At 41.3% G+C, this 24,676-nt stretch overlaps 1 protein-coding gene across 16 annotated transcripts in view; it reads right to left on the reverse strand.

The window, feature by feature from the left end:
- Nucleotides 1-24,676, reverse strand: part of CALD1 (caldesmon 1) — a 209,596-nt gene that overhangs the window by 33,753 nt on the left and 151,167 nt on the right. For 3 of the 16 annotated variants that reach the window (XM_075115418.1, XM_075115409.1, XM_075115347.1), the window contains exon 1: nt 23,563-24,045. The exons of the other annotated variants lie outside the window; for them this stretch is intronic. In XM_075115418.1, the coding sequence (XP_074971519.1) occupies nt 23,563-23,609 (47 nt within the window). In that variant the 5' untranslated portion in view covers nt 23,610-24,045. Of the gene's footprint in view, nt 1-23,562; nt 24,046-24,676 lie in introns of those variants that run through there. 16 annotated transcript variants of the gene reach the window in all.

A 24,676-nucleotide genomic window follows, 5' to 3' on the forward strand; every position in this document is an offset into this window, starting at 1 on the left:
TTCCTGTCATTTGTAAGCAATTTAAAGGGGGATCAACATTTCATTTAGGTCTAGAACAGAAAGAATATAAATACAATAATAAAACAATGCAGAAGAAAGAGACTCTCTGTAATAAAACTGCACGAGCAAACTGACCACAGAAAGCCCTCTTGTTAGCAAGACGTTCTGGCTGCAAGAAGCCTATGATCTTTTTAGCTCTGAACTCCAAATACAAGAGCACAGGAGAGGGCATGCCACTCTCAGCCTGTGGAAGCTGAATAATAGCCATGACTGAGTTGATTCCCAGTACCTATGGCTCAGGATTTGTCTTTGCAGTGAGACCACAGGGGTATGAAGTAGCTTATCCTACACTCTGTACCCACAGAGAACACTCCTACACAGTAAGGAGAAAAACTGCTTTTAAAAGCCTCTTTAGAATGCCTTTTTAAAACTACCAGTTGCTCAGAAAACCTAAAAAAGGAAAGAAAAAAACATTCCCTAAGCAAAAAATCCCACCAAATGGTACCCATTAAATAAGAACAGATATCTACTTCCTGTCTTTGGACATTTATCCATAGATCATCTGTTAAGAAAGTTGAAAATCTCTCTCAATATCCTTTTAAGAATATCCGCTGCCTCACTGCATATCACAGCGGCTTGCTACAGAAAGCAAGTTCACCAGATAAGGGCTCCACCCATAAGGATCACCTTAAGCATTCGGTTTTGTTCACCAGCATGGATGCATGAAACATTCCCAGTAATCTGTAAATCGTTGTATCAACAACCGACAACAATATTTTACAGATCTTTATATTTTCTTTATAGTTATGTTAATGCTACTTCCCAGTCGTACTTCTACAGGCTGTTTTGCTTGCTTTGGAGATAAGATTTGCTGGAGTAGACCTTGGTAGCCACCACAGACTGATAGTAGAGTAGGCTGAAAATGCAGGTTCGGGCTGGCTATGTTAATTAATGGGCTAATGACCATGCTGTGAGGAAGCTGATAGCAGGATTATTTATGAAACAATCCAACCTAGTCACCCTAACTGCCATTGATTTTCCATGAGAAATTCAGTCATAGGAAAGATGGTGTAAGTTAGTCAAACACCAGTTCTGCCCATGAAAAACTCACTCTTCTGACTACAGTGTTCATCTCACTGTTCTCTCAAACCTCATGCACTGAGTTCATTCATCTTAACTCAGCTGACACATCACACTCTTTTCCTGAGTTATCTAAGTAGCCGTCTCCTCCTCTGCTGCCTAGGGTTCCAAGCAAATTTCACATAGAAAATAAACCACAGGCAGGCACATGAATTCATGCACCCTCCACTGGAGGTGGAGGAGGTGGAGGAGGAAGACTGATCCTCACTCTCCCACTGCTACAGCTCTCCTTAGCTACCCGTCACAAGCAAAATCAGTTTGGGAGCTCTTCAGAGCTTATCTTCCACTTGCCTACACCTTTTGACATTCTTCAGACCAAGAGCAAAGAAATAATAAAAAAGTATGACTCCAAGATTTCAGCTCTATATATCAAACAGATGAAATCTGATGATCCACGCTGGCCTGTGTTGTTTCTCCACCCTTGGAGGACAGCCTTGCTGCCCAGCATGCATATGCACCCCACAACTAAATTAAACTAACCTTATATCCATTTGTCACCTTCTGCATAACTGCTCAAAGTCTTTGCAGGCAAGTCTCTCTACAGTTAGCCATTCCAGCTATGTCAGCCAATAAGAGCGCAGCACAGCGTGATCTCAAAGAAGTATGCCAAGCCTTCTGATACGTGACACCTTTTATTAAATATTCAGATGAATAGATGACGACTTAGAAACCATCCTACACCTTGTTACCAAAGATAACAAGCTCTGGTCTAAATGTCAACTGAAAAAAAAAAAAATAGCAGTGTGTTGACTGCTTCTCCTGTTACCTTCTCTGTGTTTCTGGCATGAGAAAAAACAGTGTAAGCTCTGTGCGCTATTGGTAAGTTGTTCTAGTAAAGCATTAGTGCTGAATCTGTCATACTTCCCATGCAGCACAACTCAAGTACAGGAGACTGAGCATCTCATGTGTGTGAGGACATTTCCCACCACGCTAGGTTGGGATAACAAGTAACAACAGAGATTCTGCCCTGTTGAGCGGGTAGGACAGACTTATACCTCCAGGACTGAAATCCCAAATCTGCTGAAGTCAAAAACAAATCTCCTGATTATCTGAGTAAGTCTAAAACATTACCTGCAGACTGAATGGAGGGACGCTACAGCCTAGAGTAGAAAATAACTCTGCTGGATTTGGAATGTAGGCGATGAGGCCATCTGCCTCAGAACTTCAGAGAGATTCAGTACCCTCTCTATTTTATGTCAAACACTGCGTTTAAAAAAAGTTATAACCCTGGAAGAAACCTGGTAATAGCTAGAATGATTATGGGGCTGAAACCATTTCATACAATTCAGCTTTAACTGGTTTCCACTTGAAACCGCAAATCAGTTCAGACATTATCTGAGGCACTTTGGTTTTAAAGTTTCTTGCCCAGTACTACCATGTTATTATTTATTGTGTGAATTATGACAGCACTGAAATTTCCTGATCAAGCTCAAGGGATTGCTACAGTAGGCATGTTATAAAGACAGGGGAAGACCTGGTCCCTGTTCTAAACAGTGTGTATTCTGATTAAAGAGAAACTTAGTAATTTGTAGCACTACTTGCCCTCAGTGAGTCATAGACTAAACATGATGAATCTAAATTATTTTTGATTTTTCACAGGGGTGGTTAAAAACCAATGACTAATTTAAGCTGGACAACCATACCATTCTAGAGGAAGCAGGGAGAAAGAAGAGCTGTGGATCTGAGCTTTGACTCCGCCTCAAGGTCATCAGAAATATGTCAAAAATTTTCAAATAGAATGAAAGTCTTTAAGCCTAGATTTTTAATTTAAACAGGCAGCCCATATCTGCCTCTTCTTTCCCCCATGATGCACTCAGATGCCAGTCTGTCCTCCCTTTCTCCCACCTGTAAAAACACCTTGCCTCTATAGCACCACCCTCCCAAAATGTACCTCAATTAGATGCAACTGTACCTCTTCAGCAAGCTCTCTCCCACACAACACTGTTATCTAGAAGCCTTTACATCTATTACAGATTAATTTTCCCTGTGGTCCACCCCAAGCAATGAGATCATTCATCCTGTATCAAACTGCTGCACCTCCACTTGCAATCTAACCTACTTCTAAGACCATCACCCTTCATTACCTAACACCACAGCAGCTGAAGCGACATCCATTGACTTGCACATCTCCAAATTGGTGGCAGACAGGGGAGGTCAGTAAAACATCTTTGATGACAAATTTCACTGCCAGACTCAGTCTATAGAAGCTGAATTTGTTGCCCTTCTGCACTCTTAGACAGCCTTTCTATTTACCCAGGCTTTTCCTGAAAGGATGGGTGTGGTGAGGATGAACTCTGTTGTAATACCCACTGGGGAGTGCTCTTTGTGTCACTGTTGCTATTCAGTCCCCTTATATTTATGATCACATATGTTTTTAATTTTTTTTATTGTTCATTTATTCTGTGTTATGATAGGCACACTTCAAAACGTGGATATAAACAACTGATCAATCTTCATCTCAGAAAAACATAACAAATGCACATGCTTCCAGAGGATTATGCCTCTGTCAGGCATTGCGTGTCAAATATCAGCTGTATTTCATTCAAGTCATATCTAAAAATGTGGTGAATGGTGGGGGGCAGTTGTTGGAAAAACTGTTTCTTCTAATCATTCCTCCATAATTCAATGAGACCTGCCAACATTCTCCTCAGACCTGCTCAAGAAGACTCATTTTTATGAGGGAACAAGCAGAATTTCAGTCCAAAATGCTCATGTTTCAAAAAGATGTAGTGAGTGAAAACAGGGGATTATTCTGGAGACATGCAGACATGCCACCACAGTTCTCAGTCCAATGTTGTGCATGAATGCTGTTATTAACACCCATATTTTTCACATATTTCTCAATTTGACATGCACCACTTTTTTCACATTGAATGTAGGAAAGACAAGTGGGTAAAATTAACCACTTGGCTGGAAATTAAACCCAGGCAAATTAAAACTGGAAATAAAGTACATATTTTTACCAGTGAGGGTGATTAAATATACAAGAAATGATGGAACCTCCATCTCGTGCATCTCCACATTAAGATGGATACATTTTTGGAAGTTATATTATAGTAAAATTCCAATTCTTGGGTTCATTATAGACAGAACTTGGTGAAATTCCATTATCTCTTAGGTATGGAAAGCTACATTAGATTATATAGTGGCACCTGCTGGACTTAAACACTACAGTCTTCCATTTACAGAAGGTATATGCCTTCTCATTTTGCTCATAATTTCTCTCTTACAGATATCTTTACTCTTTTCACCCATACATTCTATGGAGCTACACAGCCTGCACTCCTGAGTGGGCAAATTAGCCAGATATCCACAGAGTTGTCTGGGAAAAATAAAGGAGACTGACACACCTTTCAATGTATTCCCTTCTCATTTACATAATTTTCATACTGTGTTTTTCTAACATCCTTTCTTATTTTTCATACCTCCAAAGAGTTCAAGGACTATTATTTTTCTGCTGGGTAGCCTCTTATTCAATGGGTTAGCAGAAGAACATTTCTGTCAGATTTGGCACCCTTACTTTCCTATCATACCTTTAGAAGCCTTTCTCCTACTTTAAACCTCGACCTAAAATACCTAAAAGATAAAACAATGTGCATTTCAACAACAGATTTTTGTTTCAGCTGAGCAAAATCTTTAGATTATTTACATTGGTTAAGGATCTGGCTGTGAGATTGTTATCTTGTTTGTGTGACAAGGTCTTCTGAGAGGTCCAACTTGTGTACATTCTTCTCTGTGGTTTTTTTCATTTTGATGGTTTTGACATTTAGGTTTTTTCACAGGTAAGGAAAGAATAGGTACAGTCATCCCTTTAACGATTTGGTTCTAAAAAACTGAGGTGCAAGCAATCCGCACGGAAGAATGAAGTACAAAAAGTGATATGCAAGCCAATAACCACAAGGGGAAATGACTCCATATTGACGACAAAAATACTTTGTGACTACCAAGTAATTCCTGCCAAGAGTAGCCAGAGACTTTATTTCATTGCTGAACATGAAACTGAAGCCTCTAGGACAGATCCTGGCTTCCCAAATTACTGGTTTTTGTTGAAAATGTAAGTTTCAGCTGCGTAGACGCCCAGCATTTCCAATGCTTTGTCTCATTTCTTGCAGTTTTCTGCACATAACAACACTGTTGCTTGGTTTTAGAGTCAAGCCCTAAAGCCTGGGCCTCGTAGTTAGAGCTGGTCTGTAACATCACTGCATCGTTCTGCACAAAGGCAGAATGACTCATGCAAGCGCCTATTTTTTTTTTCCTCATGGCTGAAAACTGATGATCTGTTTCATAATATGAAATGCAAGCAGATTCTCCAACCACATTCAAATAACTCTGGTAAATCGCCTCTGAGTACCTCAGCATAAATTGCACACAGGGCCGCTAACATGAAGGGTAAAAACCTTCAGCTACTGAAACAATGTCAAATTTTCCTCCAACATATATTATATTTAGATAAAAGCACTTGTTGGAAATGTTCCAGGGAAAGCATGTAATTCTCTCAATATGTGAAGTCTGTAATGCTCTGCAGTTTTACTTCATCCACAATAGACTTGACATTGACCTGTCAGAGAGCAGTGTGGTATATTTAACCTGTTTTAATTTAGAAGTTTCACATAAAAAGGGAAGGAAAAATAAGTAACTGGGCAGAAAACAATAATTAGTCTTCTAGCTGATAAATGCTACTTCTTACTGCTTTCCCTGAAGCCTAGTGAAATTCACCCAGAAATCTCTTTCCCTGGCAGATGACAAACTGGCAAAAAGTGTACAAAATAAACTTACTTTTCAAACTTAAAGTGGGAGCAAAACCCAATTGCTGTGCATACCACTGTGGTTGATGTGGTATTTTTTGACTCTGCAGCAAATTGCTTTTTGCTTGCTGCCACCACCTCCAGTTTCTAGTGCTTTATTGCATAGAAAATCCAAAATAATTTATGCCACAACCTTACCCAGTAATATTTCAGGCATATTACTTGAGAATAACTGGCATTTTGCCTAGCTGAGGCATAAGTAAGGACTTACAGGATTCGCCCCAGAATATACAATCCACAACTGCTACAAAGCCAAATCATAAACTTACTTTCTTCTGGATTTTGGGCCCCTGTATTCAATGTGGCTTCCAAGGCACTTTCTTACTTCAAATTGCTAGCTTACTGAATGTATACTAAGTTAAGATCTAACTCCTCCTCTTTTACATTTCATTGTAAATAAAACTCCACTTGACATGATACTCAAGACAGAAGGAATTAAAAATTAAGACAGACATGAGCATTTGTAACTTTAAAAAGTTTCCCTGCACATTGAGAATTGTGGTCTTTCTAGAAAATATGCAAAAGATTTGAGGAACGAAACCTACATTTTCTTACAGGCACCTTCAGGCAAACTGACGTCTCCAATGTGCCATGCTCCAGCTACAAAGTTCTGTACTTCCTCCAAGCATCTTTTAAGTTAATACAAAATTCATGTCATCATCTATGAGGAGTTGGACTTGATGATCCTCACTGGTTCCCTCCAACTCAGGACATTCTATAATACCTATCAGAGATCACTAAATGAAGGGAAAGCAAGGGAGGCCTGAGGAGGATTTTTGTTATTAGGCCATTTGCTCATCCTACATAGTCATGTCATTAAACTATGACTCTGAGGTAGATGCAGGCAGGGATGGATGCCCCATGGGACAGACTGTGGGGAATCTGGAGCAAAAGCACATAAGGATCTCTGCAGTTTTACAGGGAGGAACTTGAACAAGAGCACAGGATCATCTTTCATGGCCCAACAGAAATTTTTCTATATATTTTTTATATGCATCCATATATAAAAGAAATATTTTTTATCAGAAATTAGTATGAAAAATAGAAGTTCTTTCTACTTAAAAATAAAAAACTCATATCACATGCAATATATTTTTTTTCCTCCAAAGCCTGGAGTAGAACTTGTGTTGTCATTAGTAAGTGGAGTTTTTTCTTTTATTCAAGCTCAACAGTTATAGCCCATTTCAAGAGGATTCCCAATTACTATTGTTCAGTTTCTCCATACCTATAGCAATGGTCTGTTTTTGCCAAGTTTTCTGATGTAACCACCTCCCTTTAAATGCAAGATTATTCTATTACTGAACAAAGCTGTAGCTCCTCCAGCTTGGATTCCCAAAATACAACTCAAAGTTGCAGATTAAGCAGAACAGGGTCTGTCTTAGTCCTGTACCTGGAGCATACACTTTGAGAGGGGTAAACTAATGAATAAAAAGGGGGTAAAATACAATAGATTCAGCTTATTTGTTAGACTGCTATAAGTACTTTCCAGCCAAATTGTACTTCTGGGGTTCTTACACTTGGGATTAGGGTGCAATAGCAACTGTAACATTTTGGAGGCTTTTTACAGCATCCCAGTGTTTCTTCCTAACAGTTCAATTCTGAGGGCAGCAATGGCATAAAGCAGAACTTCCAGACAAGCCCTGCAATTGTAAACTTACCTCAGCTAGGTGAGCTAAAATCAGATTTATGGAATGTGGTGCTCAGAGTATAGGCTGCCTCCACCCTAGCATAGCTACAGCAGTGACAGAAACGGGGTATTTTAACAAGGTTTCACTATAGAGACAAAGGCAAGGAAACTGACTGGAAGGAGGAGAATTGGCTTTCACCCTTCTCTGTTCATTGACTGGTTTAGTTCTGTAACTGAAGCAGGTAAAGAAAAAAGGTTTAAACTTTTTTTTTAAAAAAAAAAAACAGATTATTACCGGTATTGTTTTTATTCCAAAACACCATGCTGCACCCTCCAAAATCAGCAAACAAGAGCAAAGCTACAATTTCAGGAAAGCACAAACTGAATTATTATAAATTATGTATGTACCACTGACCTGGAAACCCAGTCTCTGGCCTTTCAATTTAATCTACTTCTCTACTTTCACCCTGGTTACCTGCTTTGAAGGCTTGTTTAATGCAGCACACTAAGAAATAGAGAGCTCTTAACAAACTGATGCTTGCATGTCATTCCCTCCACAAAGAATAATAGGATTGCTGCATTGTAAGAGCACTATATTTTAATAGAAGTGCAGGACCATGAAGATAGGTCTCATACAAGGGTTGCTTCTTTAGTTTCAATCTGTACTTGCTCCATTGAATATCTTGTAAGGACAAACACTAAAAAACTTGACCTGGAGAATCGCTAGATTCGTTAACATCAAAACCAATCTCAGTCACACACTCTCTAATCCTCCATCACTGTGTACAACCTACTCACAAACAACTTCCAGCATACACCTACTCACCACCCACCCCGCCAAAACAAGATGTGAAATTTGAGGTCAAATATGGCTTAGGTTTTGTATGACAAATCTTCTCTATGAGCAGAATCCCCCTTTGCATTCATGCTTTTTCTTCGCTTGCCTGTCAGGTTTTGCAGCATGTAATAAGGAACGAGGGGCCAGGACTCTACCATGGGTGAATCCTGAAGGGAAGAAAGTTCACAGCATCACATTGATTGATTTCAGGGAGAGCACACACCTATAGTGCTGGACGCATCTTGAAAGGAGTTATTTCATCTATCACTGAAATACAGCCACACCTAGAGTAGATCAGCATATAGGCTACAGCTATGGCTCTGTAACTGTAACATCAGTCACTGATTTAAGAGTGAAATTGATCATGGATTTGAACAAGACTGGGACAGAGAACCACTGGAGCAAGAAGGAGCAAGGTGGAAGCAGGGATCAAACAGGGACTGGGCTGGAGGAAGGGGCCTGGAACAAGTCATCTCCCTGGGCTGGGGAAGGGGAGAGACAGACAGCAGCAATAGATGAGGAGCCTCCATCCCTGCAGGGCACAAGATGGGGAATGGAGAAAGGTTGATGAAATACTGAAGAAATACCCAGAGGACAGGGAAGATGGAGAGAGATCTGTTGGGGTGCACAAGCACCAGGACTGGGTATGAGGCTCTGCTGTTAACATCCAGCATTGGGCCAGGTTCACACGACTACCCAGGGTCTGGAAAGCCAAAATCCACCATGACTGACAAAACGGGAACTGTAAGATAGCGGTTCATTACTACCCAGACTACACATTGCTTGGTAACTCCTTTGGCCTTGCCTGAAATGTTTTGTGATCTGAAATGCCGACTAACAGTCAGAACCTGTTGGTTTTATTGCTCAATTCATAAAAAGCATGGGTGTTAGCATTAGCCTGGGCTCTGTCAAGTGTCAAAACCCCTCTATATTTCCCAAGGGATTAGAGATTGTAACTAAATGACTATTGCTCAGAGCCAGGCAGGTCCCTGAAGACGTCTGCTGGAGCTTTCAGAAATACAGCAAAGTCTGTGTTGCATAAACATAGTACAAGGCATATATTTGCACACAGGGAGCCTGGAAAAATAATTCTACCAGATAATCATAGAATAATCTTTTTTTCATCCACTCTTCCCGACACAAACTATGTAAGAGGAGGACACAGCCTTAACATACTGCAACAGACTAAATATTGAAATAAATTCTGCAAACAGGAAAGCATCTGATGTGTAAGAGCAGAACAAACACCAAAACAGAGAGGAGTCTGAAGCCTTATGCTAACTGAAATAGACCACTTTAGGGGGGATACGGCATTACAAATACATTCAGTTCTATAACATATGGTGAATGGGAAAAAAAATTAATGAAAATCAGATGTCTCAAACTTTTCTAGTACTGATTCCCCATGCACACAACTCACGGATGCTGTGCAGGTGCGGATTTGGTTTCAAGGGAAATTCATGGCTATTCATTTTTAACATGGACAAGCATCTGTGTCTCTCTCAGGTGTTCAAGAAACCTACTGTCAACAGCCAAGGTGATTAGGAGACATTTTCAGTGAGACAGTGGAGGAATTACAAGTGCAGATCCTGTCATTTGCTAACAGGATTAGGGGCAGATACATTCCATGCATCTCTCTGAAAGCTAATCCCAATGTGTCTTTCACCTTCATGAAAGGTAAAAAAACCTTCCATAAAACAGGCCTTTACAGATATGCAAGGTCACGTACAGCACTTTGAACAGCACACTAATGTTACAATGATTTGCAGACATCATATAACAGCACTGTGCGATTTAAACAGCTGGAAGTTTGAAATGCCGCCATTGCAGCTACACCCGCATAAACACAATAAAATATTCTGGCTTTATCCTTTCGGTTAGCTTTCCCTTAGATGTGCCTGTTCCCCTTACATTACTCCTCTGTGATCCTTATTCCAGGAGAACTAACTCATAAGAAGCTACCAAACAACTCAGTGTAAACTATTGGGGAAAGTCTGTGGAAAACTGACTTTGCATGAGATCTAATCAATCACACTGGAAATACAAATCTAAAAGCCACAGTTCTTTAAAAAGGATAAAAGCTTTTCATGGAACTCTGAAGTTTAACATAAACCTCACTTATTTTAAATATTCACTAACAAGTTATCTACAAGTCATGAGTTATTCCCAGAAAATACCCAGATAAAAACTAGGAAATGGAAGAAAATAACAATTTACTTGCTCTAGAAGTGCCCACAGTCTGTGGACTTCCAATGGTGCATACACAGCTGTTAGAGGCATAAGGCACCTAACACGGAGAAACTGCCCTGTGGAGTCCCTGTGCCAGATTAAGGGGCTTCTCTGCAATACAGCGCATGTTTCCAAATCATGGAAAGTATTATGGTGCAGTTTGGGGCCTTTTTTTTTTTCCAAATTTCATTCTGGGAACCAGTCTATAATAGCTGTTGCAAAATGCTTTATACTGTAGCATCCCCACACAGATGACCTCTGCATGGCCACAGGGAGCTGAGTGATACTGCCAGTTGTACCTTCACAGCAAGTTGTTATTGATCAGGTCCTGTTGGTTCTTTGGCAAATCCTCCACTGCCAAACAGCCATCCTCTGCCCTAAATGGTCAGCCTTCCCCCAGCCCCTACTGTGCTTCATGTTCATCGGATACAAGCTTTCAGTCCTTGTCCCAGCTCTAGCCTGTCCAACAGGCAAAATACATTCACACTCCTCCCATGTTGGCACCTGGGTTGCAGGAGAGGATGAGCAGCACTAACCTGGGCTGGACCTATAAGCTCTAGGCTGTTTCCAGACAGCAATGAGTGAGCCAGAGAGCACAGGTTTACTTCATGCTGTGATTCTCCCTGCCTCTGCACACCACAACCAAAGCACTGATCTGATGCCACACAACATATACTTTTTTTAATCTGCATTTCATCATACTGCTAAAAGAAACGGCAGGTGAGTCCAGAACAGCAAAGGTGAATGAGCAAAGCGGAAGGGAGTATAGAAGAGAGGAGCGTAACCAACAGTAGGACAGCAAGATGAGGTGGGCAACAAGGTGGGGAGGATAGCGAAGGGCTGCTGAGGTAAGAAAGCAATACAGCTAACGGGAACAGACTGCAAGCATAGGCAAAAGAGTGTCTAATTCCAAATGTGAGAGCAGACAAGAGATGAGTTTCCATCACCAAGAAGCAAAGCCTTTTTACAGATTCAACTGACATTTTAAAAGAAAAGGTAATAGAAAAATTCATCATTAAGTGTGCACACACACACAAATGTTTAAGCCAAGGCTTCTGATATATTCCATTACATTCCAGGAGTGAATGCAGACCAATGGCTATTTTCCCCTTGTTATTATATTTGTACTTGGCACTTGCCAGCTTCTTTCCGTCAAAAGATTTCAACGTGCTTTACGAATGTTAATTAATCCTTTCAACCCCTTCTGACTTCTGCATCGTGGGTATTATTATTACTATAATGCCAGTTTATGGAATGGAAAAAGAGAGACATCGACAAACATAGTTCTTTTAGGCTAAACCACACAGCAGATAAGATTAGCGCTTTGGCTGCACTACTTCACGCCTGCTGCAAAACCTGTTGAAGCTACCAGGAGCTTTTCCAGCAACTTCCAAAGGGAGTTGTTGCAGGTATGTGTTATCCTTCCTCTCAGTCCCATCTCTAACAGCAGCACTGTGCTGACTTCCATTGCTGTACCTGAAAGCGTGTGAAAGCCACTGGCAGAATTGATTATCCTGGGACGTTCTTTTTTTCTGGCGTACCGAACAAAGAGACATCCTCCCCTGAGATTTCTCTGAGCAAGTGATAGCCTGCCTCTCCTCTGCGTAATGCTTTCTGTTGCTAGGTACTTCCAAATCAGTAGTTTGCATTTTAAAAAGAGTTGTGCCTGCTGGGAAATGAGAAAGGAAGAGCAAAAACCTAGTTTTGCCCAGAGGATCTTGCAGCCATGTCACTGCAAAAGCACCTCAGGCTTTGCACAGGGGTCAGCATGCCTCAACAGAGCCTGGCACCAATTTGAAGCACTAGGCTGTGAACTGAGGTACACTTAAGTGCCTGAAAGAATGGAAAATGAGGTTCAGGGTCCTCACCCTACCATTGGGAAACAAGGAGTTAGCTTGCTGCCAAAACCCTTCTGCTTCTCAAGCTTCAACAGGTGCAGAAAGCCAGCTTGGTGAGGTAGGACTCCCAAAAGGTGATTAAGTGAGAAAACACCAGTGAGTTTTAGTCCGACAAAAACTGTAAGAGACATCACATGGGAAGGTTTCTGTGTCTCACGGCTCTCACTGCACCCTCTTCAGTCCCACAGTGTAGATAGGACTGACCTGAATGTCAGCAAACCCTTCCAACACTGGCTTTTGCAGGACTTTGTCTTGATTCAGAGCTAAAATATTTTCTGTCCCACCTGTACTGCAAGAGAGAAGAGTGATTCAGGAAGCCACTGAGACTCTGATAACAAGGCATTTGCACAGCACATGGACCCTTAGAAATAATAATACCAGAGAACACACCTTAGACTTGATCCAAACATGTCACAGTTAGTCCAAGTATCCTTTTCCCAACAATCCATAGTAACTATCCATATATGCATACCAAGCCACTTGGCAAGGGAAATGTAATTCAGTTTAGGCTTTTATGAAAGTTCTTACTGAATTTAAGTCATGCATTTTGAAAGGCAGTGGGAGGAGCCAAAAAACAACCACTGGATAGCAAACTGTGGTGGGTTGACCCTGGCTGGATGCCAGGTGCCCACCAAAGCCACTCTATCACTCCCCCTCCTCAGCTGGTCAGGGAAGAGAAAATAAAATGAAAGGCTCATGGGTCAAGATAAGGACAGGGAGAGTGGTCACCATCATGGGCAAAACAGACTCGGTTGGGGAAATTAGCATAATTTATTACCAATCAAATCAGAGTAGGGTAGTGAGAAAAAAAGCAAATCCTAAACACCTTCCCCCCGCCCCTCCTTTCTTCCTGGGCTTAACTTCACTCCCAATTTCTTTACCTCCTCCCCCTCACCAGTGCAGGGGATAAGGAATGGGGGTTGTGGTCAGTTCATCACATGTTGTCTATGCCACTCCTTCCTCCTCAGGGGGAGGACTCTTCACACTCTTCCCCTGCTGCAGCATGGGATACCTTCCCATGGGAGACAGTCCTCCATGAACTTCTCCAACATGGGTCCTTCCCACTGACTACAGTTCTTTATGAACTGCTCTAGCATGGGTCCCTCCCATGGGGTGCAGCCCTTAGGAACAGACCGCTCTAAGCATGGATCCCCCACAGGGTCATAAGTTCTACCAACAAACCTGCTCCAGCGTGTCCTCCTCTCTCTGTGGGTCCACAGACCCTGCCAGAAGCCTGCTCCAGCGTGGGCTTCCCAGAGTCACAGCCTCCTGTGGGCATCCACCTGCTCCAGCATAGGGTCCTCCATGGGCTGCAGGTGGATGGATATCTGCTCCACTGTTAACCTCCACGGGCTACCAGGGAACAGCTTGCCTCACCATGGTCTTCACCACAGGCTGCTGGGGAATCTCTGCTCCAGTGCCTGAAGCACCTCCTGCCCCTCCTTTTTCAAGTACCTTGGTGTCTGCAGAGTTGTTCCTCTCACATATTCTTACTCCTCTCTCTGGCTGCAATTGCATAGAGGTTTTTTGTTCCCCCTTCTTAAAAATGTTATCCCAGAGGCGCTACCACCGTTGCTGATGGGCTCGACCTTGGCCAGCTGTGGGTCTGTCTTAAAGCCGTCTGGCACTGGCTTTATTGCACATGGGGGAAGCTCCTAGCAGCTTCTCACAGAAGTCACCCTTGTAGCCCCTTCCCCCCATTACCAAAACCTTGCCACATAAACCCAATACACAAATCTATGTTAAATATGTTTTTGTGAAAATATAACATTTGGCAAGCAAGGATTTGGCAACGTAAATTGCAGAATATCTGGCATAATACAGAATTAAGACAAGCATAAGAGAATTTGAATTTCTGCTCACAAAGAGTGTGGTCCAACCTGTTACCAGACTCAGTTGACTGAGATTACTGAGTAAATAATAATATGGTAATCATCTGTCTGAAGAAGATAAACCTTAGCAGCTATGACATAACAAAACAGTTTAGGGATCAGCAATCCTCCAAATTGGAAAAAATAAATTAAGCATGCTTTTAACTCAAGCTAACATACTGGTAGTTGAGATGCTAAATACGGGATTTAGAAGGCTTCATTTGGCCCCTCTCTACTACAAGTTCCTGCATGATATGCTTAAACTCCCTTGTGCTTCAGTTCCCATCTGACTAATGCACAAGAATGTTCAGTGAAAAAATCATCCATTTGGGGGATCCATAGGCTAGCATGACAGGTGTTACCTACATCAATAGGTATTATAAAACCAATTGGTCTAATGCAAACATAGGCATAAAACTTAAACACTAGCAATCCTCTGCCAATGAGGTGACCTTGGATATATTTATGGTTGCTTCTGCCAGATGAAGATGAGTATGAGACAGAGTAACTGCCGGTATTAGTGAATAGCTATAAGCATATGCTTACAAACATAAGCATATACAAACAGTTTTTCTGGACCCTTGCCCAAAGTTTGCTCAAAATACTTCCAAAAAATTACTAAAGGTATGGGAAGCTCCAGGAAAGGCCCCTCTACCTACTTTCCTACATGACAGAGAAAACTTCCAAATGGTTTTCTCCTCTTTTTCACCTTCCCAGAAGCTTTTCTAGTTCCTTCTCCAATTTCTTCTCACATTCCAGGCAGCCCCTGTCACTCCTCACTCAATCACATTTTAATAGGCGTCTCCATCTTCTTCCTCCACACTTGTGAGCCCTGCACCTTAAATTCTCCCAAGCCTGAACCTCCCTGCTGCATACCCTTGCAACACTGTCAGCCTTTTCAGGAGTCAGGCTCTCACTGAAATGATGTCATGCATCTTGAGAAGTGCTAGAAGGGACCAAAATCCAGGCACTAGGCAATAAACAGCAAAATCTCTGCTTGCTAGAATCTTGCGAAAACCATAATTATATCCTTTTGGGGGAAAGAAAAGAGATTGGTATGATTGCCAGGGCAGAACAGCACAAGAAACAACTAGCACACAGAGAATGTAACAGAAATTAATATTGTTTCATAGGTGCAGAGTATTCATCTTTCTAAGTTCAGGGGCTATAAGCACAAGAGTGGATGGGAGGTACCAAGCCAGACTTTGTTTCCAACCTGATCACTCCACAGGGTGCTGGGTGAGTTTGAAAGAGAGAAGAATCCAGAAAATCAAGTAAGGAATTAACCCCATAGCTGTCCCAAAATGACAAATGACAAAGTGCAGCTCTCAAATATGCACAAGACAGGAATATTTGTCCTCAGCTGGATTGGCTGCAAATTATTGCAAATGTATGTGCTGTCAGTGGGAAGCTTTCACAGCCACATAGATAAGAACTGGCAGGAATACCAAGACAGCATTGCTACAGTGTAAAGAGAGCTTTTTAGTATGTTGGTAAGTCTTGAGAAAAAGCTGCATTTGCAGGCAACTTCAAAACTCCCTTGCTACCGCCTTTATGGCAAAGGTAACAGAGGAACTAGAAGGTGGTTAGTCTTCAGCCTTATCTTTCTAACTGAAGTAAAAGTTTAGCTAGCTTTGGAAGCAGATGTGACCTCTGCTAATTAGGCTTTGGAGCTTTTTCAAATCCTGAGAAAGAAAACTGCTGACACGATGTGTCTGACCACTCCTGTTCCAGGAGGAGGCAGATGACTAAGGCCAACACCATCGTACACACTCAGAATCCATGCCAGTGATTTCCCACCCGTGAGAGAAGTGCAATCCTAAAAATCTTCTGCTTCACAGAGGAAAGATGGGTGTTACGCAAAATACATGAGGCTATTATTCAACACTAGTTTAAAAATGGGAGGCTACTTTTGAAGAAATTAGTATGCAAGAGAATATGGTATGGTCGGAACACATTTCATTTGGGCTTTGCAAAATATAGTGTAGCACAGTAGCAAGGGAGAGCTGAAAGGGAAATAGCAAAAGAAAGAGGGAAAGGAAACCCATGGCAAAGGAGAGACCATTGTAGCTCATGGGATCTGGAAAGCCAGGAACTACCTGGAAAGGAACAAAGAGACTGTAAGGGTTCAACCATGGCCATGTCAGTGTGTGATGTCGATCCACATCATTTGTGGATGCTGAAAACTACAGTGTATTCAGCCTTGTGAGGCTCACCCATCCCATGATCCTACAGCTGAGTTACAAACTCCACTAAAACCAAACCAAACCAACCAAAAACTCCCTCCCAAAAAAAAAAAAAAAACAAACACAAAAGCTAGTAGTAAGGGTCGTGCCAGAACAGCAACAGTTGTGAAGCTAGAAGATATTTCTGTAATTACACTGAAGGAACTCCAGTGCTGAACGCATTGCAGATGGAATTTGGCAAGCCAAAAATCTCCTGTTCAGAAACATGTAATATATTTTTATGGTTAAAAAATCTGCAGGCAATTTGGCTACGACAAACTGAACAGAAGCCAAAATCTCACATCCTGTAGTGACAAGTGCATTGGTCTCAAGGATGCACCTCTAGTACAGGCCTCCACATTTCTGCGAATATCAAGGGAAGGAAAACAAGTGCACATGAACGGCTTCAGCCGGTACTGCTTTCTCAGATTTTTGAAATGCACGGCATGCCTGTTAGGAGATATTTTCTAAATACGGTTTTAAGCTGCCTGGAACAAGAATAATCTTTTTTGTTCTGTAATACAGCAACCTTTACCTGGAGGACCCACAGCAGGACCAGATCCTCCTTAAGCAGAAGTATAAAGCATATTGAAAGTGATCTGAAAAAGATTCAGGGTTCAAAACCAAAACTGCTTGCACAGAGTAATGCTTCCCAGTTGGCGTGCCAGTTTCTGCTGCAGTCACCCTTGCTCACGAGAATCTGAATATTTCTCACTGTTGCTTAGTCAAGGTATACGAAAAAGTGGTGGATGGAAATAAATTTTAAAAAAGACAACGACAAAGTTAACCAAATCCCTGATCTTCAGGAAAGATTCTGACTTTGAGGAAGAAGGATCTGAATACAAATAGGCAATAAACAAAAAAAAAAAAAACCAACACAAAACCAAACCCCCAAAAATGTGGCTGTGCAGCAAGCTTTTGGGAGCAGCCTAATCCTAATGGTACATCTGTGTGTTTTGTTCAGCGTAAACTAGTACATCCAATCTCTGATACTAATGCTGTTTATTTTTCTTTTCTGCTTTATTATCATCCGAGTTTATCTTTCACATCCTTTGCCTACAGTAAGCTAACCTCAACAATAACAGGATATGTACTCTAAAATTACTATGATAGCAGAGGGGAAAGAGGAAAAATTTGCTTTACCATTGACACAATCAAACTTACCATACTCGGAAGAAAATAAGAATGCGAGAGAGAAAGCTGGGCATTTAGTGACTAGGTGAACCGTTGTTCCTCCTACAGTCAAAGAACGGTACAAGGACACCGGGTGGGAAGAGGGCAGCCACTTTACATCACTTTTGCTCTCCTGGTGCAACACAGAGTGAATTTAAGCACACCCAATACTTGGCTTGATCTTTCAGTTACCAAAAGACAAAGAGAGACTGAGGAAGGAAAGAATTTAGATACCATCTTCTGCCCTTGCGCGAAACTTTGTTCATTGTAACTCAGTTTAAAATCCGAGGAACTCTATTTTCAGATCTGAAGCCTGTATTTAAGCCTGGGATGTGTTACTCATCTCTGGAATTCAGCATGGCCCTCAAAGCAATTTGAAAGAAAAACAGCTGAGCAATTTAAAAGCATCAACTAAACCTTGTAGTTAGTACTTTCCTTCAATGACACATTTTTGAGAACAGATAAATTGGATCATAGTATCTTGGACTAAAGTGTGATTTTTCTGACAACCTCACAAACTGTTTAAATGCTTTAGATGTAGAATAACCCACATGGAAAACTATGTTCCAACGTGCCTACTGTTACCTAAAAAGGTGATTACAGCATGGCACTGTAAGACTTGAAAAAATTCCTCATTGCCACATCCAGTTTGTGTGTCAGAGGGAGATTTCACGGCAATGCTGAACACTTGTGAAAAAGAGAAGGAAGAGAAGAGGGAAAGGCAAAGGGGGGCACAGGGGAAACCCTCCCTGACTGTCTACTCTGCAAAGGATTTGAACTGCAGAAAAGAGGAACCGTGTCAGCAAATGCCAAACCAATGCGATACCTGCCAAACCGCACCTTATCCTTCTCAATCAGCAAAAAAATTATCCGCTGCCTGATTTCTCTTACCTCACCAATAAAGGGCTAGGTTTTTTTTCCCTTATTAGGACAGTCTCCATGCTGTAAAATTCTGGCTCCAATAAGTGGCTTTAACAATATGTGCTGCACATCAGCACAAAAAGAAAGCAACTAATAAAAATAAAACACAGGAGGAGAATAAAAGGGCTGAGTCCTAAATTAAAAGGGACGACATCAGCTTAGTTCGGGCTCCAAAATCTGATCATAGATTTTATGAAAAGGAGAATTAAAATTGGAATGGATAAATATATGGAGGCTAACATTATACAGATATGTAATTACAAACTTGGCCCTGCAGATACTTATACATGAAAATGGCCTTACTGAAGTCAAGGTGACTTTTTTAATACACTTAAGTGCTTACACTGCTCAAAATATAAATCAAATGTCAGTACACAAAAATAGTGAAAAGAACGGGTGTTTTAATCTTTTCTTTAACAAAATAAAATGTAAAAGGAGTGAAAAGTTACTAAGTCAGTCAGTTCTCCATGTTTCAATTACTTTAACGATTGATGGAAGTGTTTTGCTTGTTGGATTTTTAAATGTATGGTTTTGGATTATCCAGTTTACTGTGTCTGCATTATATGGACATATATGCATATATATATATATATATGTACAGAAGAACACAGAAGGCCTAAAATAACCAGAGAATTTCCCTGGTTCTTTTGAACCTTCTTGTTTACTCTGAAATAGAAACAGGGTGAATGGGGAGGCCTGGGGCTGCAGGTTTGTCAGGAAAGGGAAAGGCAGGGGTATGAAGAAGCAGGAAGAAATTCTGCCACCCCCATCCTACACTGGTTGAACACCTATGCCAACAGCGTGGCTGTGGAGGAACTATCTGGAGTTAAGATCTGCACTAACAATGAATTTTCCAGATTTGCTGAAGCAGAAGAAGAAACCCTTGTCAGAGTGAAGTGATTTGGAAAACGTTCAGGGCTGTTTTATTTTACTTCAGCCTGAAACAAGAGGACAAAAGCTTCATCTAAGTTTTCTTTCTTTTAACTTTTTTCTTTAAAATGTAGGTCAATTTGAATAAAAAATTTCAAAAAAAAAAGAAGATCAGAACATTTTATTTTAAAAAAATATTGCAAAGATGCAGCTTAGTCATTTCTTATTTAGAAAATGTCAAAAAACCCACCCCATTTTAGTTTAAAAAAGTATTGCCTCTTGTTTTCACTTAGAAAAAGCTAATGTCAGAAACCTGACATGAAGCCTCAACCAGTTCTGTTCTGCCTAGAACTCCTTCAATTTTTCTTGTTTTTTTTTCTAAATTTACCTTTCATCATAAATAATTCTCACCGCTCTTTTGAGGCATTTGGATTCCCAGAGAGTAATACCAGGCTGAGTCTGATATCTCTCACCACTGTCCCGGCTTGCACCAAGGCTTGGACAGGGTGCAGAATTCAGCTCAGGGCTTTCATGAAACTCTCCAGAGACACTTGTTCTCTGACAAAAGCCTAGAAATTTGTTTCTTACAGTGTTACATGACTTCAGACTCAGGTGGATGCCCAAAACTCCACACAAATTAATCCAGCTTTATGCTCCCAACACGAAATGCCTTGCTTGTGCTAGAGGAAGAAAATCATCTTTTACTGAGGCATGGCAGCTGTGAAACTTCAGAGATGTTCCCTTATAGACATGTACTTTGTTTGCCATAATGTTTCTTCCACTAACAATAATCTCACTCAAAAACGTTTCAGCTCTTCCAGCAAGTTTCTTTTGACCCACTGTGAGGAAAGCTCCTAAATCCATCTACAAAATCTTGAACTGGACATTCAGCCTTCAATAGCTGCTGTCCCTGTTGATGTGTAAACCAGATGCCAAAACACATGTATTTTATTCAGATGGTGACAACTAATAGATCAAGATGCTCTGTATACATGGAGTATTGTTGCCACAGGGTTTAACATAAATATGTGGGTCTACCAACAAATAAATATATTTGCATCCAAAGCACTCACTCACCATCCCAAGTGTTTTGGACTTCATTCCCAGACATTGGGCACTGAAGTGCAACTTAGATACAAACAGTAGAGGTCACAAAGGCACAGAACATTTGAAGAAAACTGTCTATTTCTTAGTCTGTGATACGCTTGTCACTGCTGGGCAAGAGCCGTGTTCTGAGCCTGACTGGTATTCTTAGCTTTCAGAATGGAGACAAACAAGCTCACTACAGGCTAACATCTTTGTGCATCTGGTCTTTGGTTACATTATATCCTTATTTTACCTCAGTAATGTAAAAAGGTTTTTACAAATTAAGGGCTCAGGCCATTGCCCATTGGAGAACAGGAATGAAAAGCATTGCCAAGAGAGAAGACCAGAAGAAAGGGAAGAGAGAGCTTTAAGTGAAAATGAACAGCATCGATTTTTGGAGCAGAATTCATCAGATAACATAATGCCACCAACACTGCTGCTGTCTGTGGAAAAGCATCCTCTTCCACCCACCTCTTAGCAAAACTAGACAATTATCTGTCTTGAGCATCCAGCCAAGAAACAGAAAAGATAACCTATAACATGAAGAACCAACCAGAAAATGCTGTCAAAAAGTGACGTGGCAACAACTAAACTGCCCATGAATAATCTGTGAAGTTTGAACAAAGGTTATAATGTGCAGGAAGAAAACATTTTACCTGTTGGCAAGGAAGACTTCTGTTTTCCTTAGAAACTCACACACTAAACATTTATTTTAGTGTCCAGCAAAGTGAGCCAATTCATTCCCTATACATTTACTAAGTAGTCTCTGTATTTTCAGGCCAACCGGAACAATTTCTTGGCTACGATGAGAGCTTCTGCTTTTAATTTCTAGTGTATCAAATGCTAACAGGATTATATTCAGCTATTTAGCAATTACAAAATTTTCTACAAATACTACAAGTACACTGAGAGCATATCTTTAAACCATGCAGCTGAAAAGATCATGTAAAGGGGCCATTAGAGGACATTTGCAAGAAGTTAAAAATCACATTGTACCTCATTCAAAACAGTGCAATAACAGCCGCCTCCTTTTCCCTGGAGAGTCTCCAGAGAGTTAACTTATAAGGATTTTAATACTCCTTTTCTTTTCCATTGCAATCTCCCGAGAAGACAAGAGCATTTGGAATGATTACGTTATGCCTCAGCCTGGGAAGGGCAGTATTTCATCATTTATTTCACTGAGCAATGCTTTGAAGAAGCCTTTGTGGGTAATGTTAAAGGTGTTTTCCCCGCTTTTGGCCTGAGGTCACAGGGATGTTTGTTAATAGGGAATAAATCCGTTTCCAAGTTATGGCCACACATTTGATTTCTTTTAAGAGTCCTCACCAAAGAGAGCTTTGCTTTTCTTCCCCAAATATGCTACTGTGAGTCTTGACAAAAAAAAAAACAAAAAACACCACGTCTGGTTGTCAAGGTGTGTCTGCTCTTGTTTAGAGGCTGCTACAGGATACAAATCTCCCAAGACAGAGAACCAAGAGTAGAGTCACTAATCGTGATTCTAGAGAAAGGGATTGAATTGTTTTCCCTCAGATATAATTCCACTGACTTCAGTGAAGTCACTTCACATAACATAATTGCAGGTGCTACAGCATACGCAAGCTAGGGCATTCCTCTCAGCACTCGCCCAACACTTTGGAGACAGCCAGGCATAAAGTTAGCTGGTTCCCTCTCTCACCCAAAGAGGAGTGTAGGACAATCTCTTTCAGCAAGGAAATCCAATGATTTCTAGGGTTTTTTTTAAGCAGAACAGCCAGACCCTGACATCAAGCTAAACGAGCCCCAATGCAGACCAGTGAAAGGGTCCGAAGGCTGCCTCAGAGGCTTCAGCCTGGGTCACTGCACTCAGGGCCAGCTCCCCGCAGTACATATCAAGAGTCAAGGTTTCCACCAGCTGTATCAGTACTGAAGTGCCCAAATCTCATCCACTTTGCCCTTTTCCCTCCCATGCTCTCCCCTTGCATTGGTTGCAGAGAAACAGGTACTCAGCCACTGCTGCTCCCCATTCCCATACAGCAGTAGGGGAGGGTTGGCTGCCACAGCCTGTGGCTGTATTCCACCATGGACCAACACAAAACAAACCCATTTGACATGCTCCTAGTTAAGTTATTATTTATTGCCCAATTTCTGAAATCACAATGAAGGATTTCAGATTCCTGGAAGGGACTTCTTGGAGGGCTGAGCTCCCTCTCCCTTCAAGAGCACAGGATTTCATGCTGGAAACTCCAAAAACAGGCACCCAGAAATCCCAGTTGCTTTTCAAAACCTCTCCCAAATTTTAAACAAAACTCTGAATAAATCATAGTAACTCTGAATAAATCATAGTATTTTAGAAACATGGTAGTATTCTGTTTCCCACCCCTCAACATATAAAACAGACAAACAAAACAACACAGGACCCAAAAAAGCAGATAATTTCTTTGGTGATATTACACAGACTAACTGATTTTCTTCTCTCACTTCCCTCCCACATTCAGGGATGAATGTGCCATGAGGACTTTATTTACTCAGTGAATTAAGCAATCTGAGTTATGTTAAAGCTTTCACACAAACTATGAAACTTCTGCAAACTTCCCATTAACAGGACGCCAATTAGCAACCAGTCCTTCCTTCTTCCACTGAACAAAGCAATTTACATTCTGCAATTCAGGTAAGAGAAATGCATAGATGCAAAGACTTTTCCTTTAGACAACAGAGCACAGTATAGCAAAAAAGGGAGGAAAAGAAACCCGGTCTGCTTTCAATGCTTATTCCCCAGTACAACCAGCTTCCCAACTCGTTACACCATTCTGTTCCCCTTTCCCATCACCAACATCCAGCACTTCCTACACAATACCAAAAGGCTAAAGCCATACAGATATCATAATAAATCGGCAACTCACTTGGAAAGGCTTGACAAGTTCTGCCTGCAGTATGATCTGCTGATCATGTCTGCAGCGTATGAATCAGTGCAAACTGCTGCCAGCTCCAGGGAGCAAATGGACGGATGATCAGGGCGTGGAATGAGATAATAAAAATGCCATTATCCTTTCAGGCATGCGAGACTCATTGGATGCTCTTTCCACCCCACAGGTTAACCATTTGGTCGGTCTTGTAGCTCCTGTAATAACACTCTATTTGCCTATTGTAAAGCTCATTATCTATCTTGTATCCTCCTTCCCTCCCTTTGCCCTCCTCTGTTCTGTGATCATATGTTTATTATTTTTTTTTTACTGTATTCTCTCTAGTAGATCCTCTTTCCTATGTCTGGGCCCCCAGTTACAGAAATTCCTGCAGATTTCTCAGCTGTTCAACTTGACCAACAAATGCTTGCTTCCCATTCAGTTTTCACAAGAAGCGTTTCTGTTTAGCAAGTTTGTCTGAGCACCGAGGAGCCTGAGCACTGCACAGAGGTGCCTTCACAAGTATTTGCTTGTAGGAAAGTCACATTCCAGCCTGCAGAGAGATGATGAGGGGAGAGGACCCAAATATAAAACAATGGTCCAGGAAACAGTCCTCCCTTTTGATCGTAAATCATTGCCTAAGTATTTTGCAGACACTCGCATCCAGTCTAACTTGTGAAAGGTCAAGCTGGATCAGATAGCTTAAAAAGACTACAGGGTGATTGCCAAACAGGAAGAAATCCAGGAAGGTGGGAAGCTGCTGCAAGCTCAACTGCAGTCAGGGTAAGACCATCTTGTGTTTAGCAAAGGGATTTAAAACAGGGCTGGAGCTAAATCCAACCTAACAGACTCTCCTCAATGTTCTTCCATCTAATCCAGAGAATAAGGCAGGAAATAGAAATGCAAACAAAGTGATTTAAATGGAGGCATCATCAGTTACCATGATTTCACATGCTTGGCTCTCATACCCCTTTAAGCCCGCATATGTGAATAAACTGAAACAGCTTACTGTGCAGTCCTTCAGCCATTCCACCCCGGGCTCTGATCTTGTTAAACCTCATAAATTACAAGGGTGGGTGTGGATGGATTAGTACTCTGAAGGGAAATCTCTACT

The sequence above is a fragment of the Phalacrocorax aristotelis genome, chromosome 1 (genome assembly GCF_949628215.1).
Source record: "Phalacrocorax aristotelis chromosome 1, bGulAri2.1, whole genome shotgun sequence".
In the NCBI taxonomy this organism is placed as follows: domain Eukaryota; kingdom Metazoa; phylum Chordata; class Aves; order Suliformes; family Phalacrocoracidae; genus Phalacrocorax; species Phalacrocorax aristotelis.